Consider the following 2,104-nt stretch of genomic DNA (forward strand, 5'->3'; position numbering starts at 1 on the left):
AGTCCTGAGCCATCGATCACCTTTAGGCCAGTCTCTCCAGCGGCTTTCCCCGGCCACTCACTTTGCTTCTTCCCAGCTAAACGCTTGCTTGCCAAATTGATCGAGCCTCCTGCAAATGCAGCACGACCTTCCCTGCACACCCACATTCTTCTCTGCAGTGTCATCTTCAAAATTCGCAATCCAACGTTTGCCGGATCTTCTGCAAACATTTCTTCCAGTATATCCCAGGCCAAACAAGGCCGATGTATCTCAGCTCAATGTAAAGGCTTCTCTGATTTCTGATTAAAGCAGCTGAGCTGAGGGTTGCTGTCCTCAGCCAATGTCTTGCTTGAGATGCGGTATCTCCTCTCTCAGCAGACGTGCTTTCATGACAGGATTGCCAATGCCTAAAACGGACCTATCTTCCAATTGACAAGACTCACAGATCTCAGCTCGATGTAGCAGTGCGGTCACATGTTAATCTCCCTCTCCCCATTGAGCTCTGATGTTAAACATATTATTCATAAGCAACATTAATAGATAAAATGCATAGAGTCACAGAGATGTACAGCATGAAATAGACCCTTCAGTCCAACTTCTCCATGCCATCCAGATATCCTAAATTAGCCAGTCTCCTTTGGCCAGTATTTGGGCCCTATCCCTTTAAACTCTTCCTATTCATATATCCATCCAGATGCCTTTTAAATGTTGTCATTGTACCAGCCTCTACCACTTCCTCTGGCAGCTCATTCCATACACGCACCACCCTCTGTGTGAAAAAGTTGCCCCTCAGATCCCTTTTAGATATTTCCCCTCTCACCTTGAAACTAGTTTTGACTCCCCTACCTTTGGGAAAAGATCTTGACTATTCACCCTATCCATGCCCTTCATGATTTTATAAACCTCTATAAAGGTCACCCCTCAGCCTCCAACGCTCCAGGGAAAATAGCCCCAGCCTATTCAGCCTCTCCCTGTAGCTCAAACCCTCCAACCCTGGCAACATCCTTGTAAATTTTTTCTGAACGCCTTCAAGTTTCACAACATCTTCCCTATAGCGGGGAGACCAGAATTGAATGCAGTTTTCCAAAAGTGGCCTAACCAATGTCCTGTACAGCTGCAACATGACCCTCCCAACTCCTATACTCAATGCACTGACCAATAAAGGCAAGCGTACCAAATGCCTTCTTCACCATTCTGTATACTTTCAAGGAACTATGAACCTGCACTCCAAGGTCTCTTTGTTCAGCAACACTCCCCAGGACCTTACCATTAAGTGTATAAGTCCTGCCCTGATTTGTCTTTCCAAAATGCTCCATCTCACATTAAAAAAGTCTATCCTGTCTATTTTCTCTGCTCCTCAGTGAGATCTTAACTGTATACAGTGTGGAGCAGTGTTTTCTCAGCACTGACTGTTACTCCAGGGTCGCTACATCCACTTGCTCAGGATTGTTCCCAGCCAGTCATGCAGCGATTTCTAAACTTTGGGTAAGGGTCTCCCTCCCACTGCTGGGTCAGGAGTCAACGCCCTAAGTGGGAGCTAGTATCTCTCAAAGAAAGGCCTCCCCGTCAGCGATCACTGACAACCCACAAGCCTGAGTCAGGGAAAAGTTGACTTTGTGAACCCCTGGCAGAAGAGCATTCCCGGAGTCTAATACTTGCTCCCCTTACCTGCACTCACAGCGTCTGTGCTGAGTAAAAGACATTTCTACCAGGTTGGACGTTTGATGTTTAACTTTTAAAATCTGTAAAAGATCAGGGGAGAAAGCAGGAGATATTTTGAAAAGGCTGACACAAGAGGGTTATTGATTAAAGCAATAGTGAGCTCAGGGACATGGATAGCTGCACATCACACACTCTGATGTCCCTGCATCGTGATAGACAAATTTATTTGGTCCTCTAAGGGTCTACAGTGTGTTACTGGGCCATGTTTATCAGGGATTTTGCAGGTGGGATTGCAGGAAACGATGGAAGGGAGAACCTTCTCAGACACAATTAAATAATAACAGGACGTACTGCAGACAGCCACTGAGTATGATCGCACACTTCAGTCAGACTGAGCAGGTAACGCAACTTTCCACCGCTGAGGGAGCGCCGCACTGTCGGAGGGTCAGCGCTGAGGGAGCGC

The 2,104-nt window shown here is 46.7% G+C and overlaps 1 protein-coding gene across 1 annotated transcript in view; it reads right to left on the reverse strand.

Annotated features, from left to right (window-relative positions):
- Window positions 1-1,614: 1,614 nt before the first annotated feature.
- LOC109926510 (vascular endothelial growth factor A-like) overlaps window positions 1,615-2,104 on the reverse strand; it is a 4,566-nt gene continuing 4,076 nt past the window's right edge. Inside the window, exon 4 of the mRNA XM_048619569.1 lies at window positions 1,615-1,721. Coding sequence (XP_048475526.1) covers window positions 1,644-1,721 — 78 coding nt within the window. The 3' untranslated portion in view covers window positions 1,615-1,643. The remainder of the gene's footprint in view (window positions 1,722-2,104) is intronic.

The sequence above is a fragment of the Rhincodon typus genome, chromosome 43 (assembly GCF_021869965.1).
Source record: "Rhincodon typus isolate 14 chromosome 43, sRhiTyp1.1, whole genome shotgun sequence".
Classification (NCBI taxonomy): Eukaryota; Metazoa; Chordata; class Chondrichthyes; order Orectolobiformes; family Rhincodontidae; genus Rhincodon; species Rhincodon typus.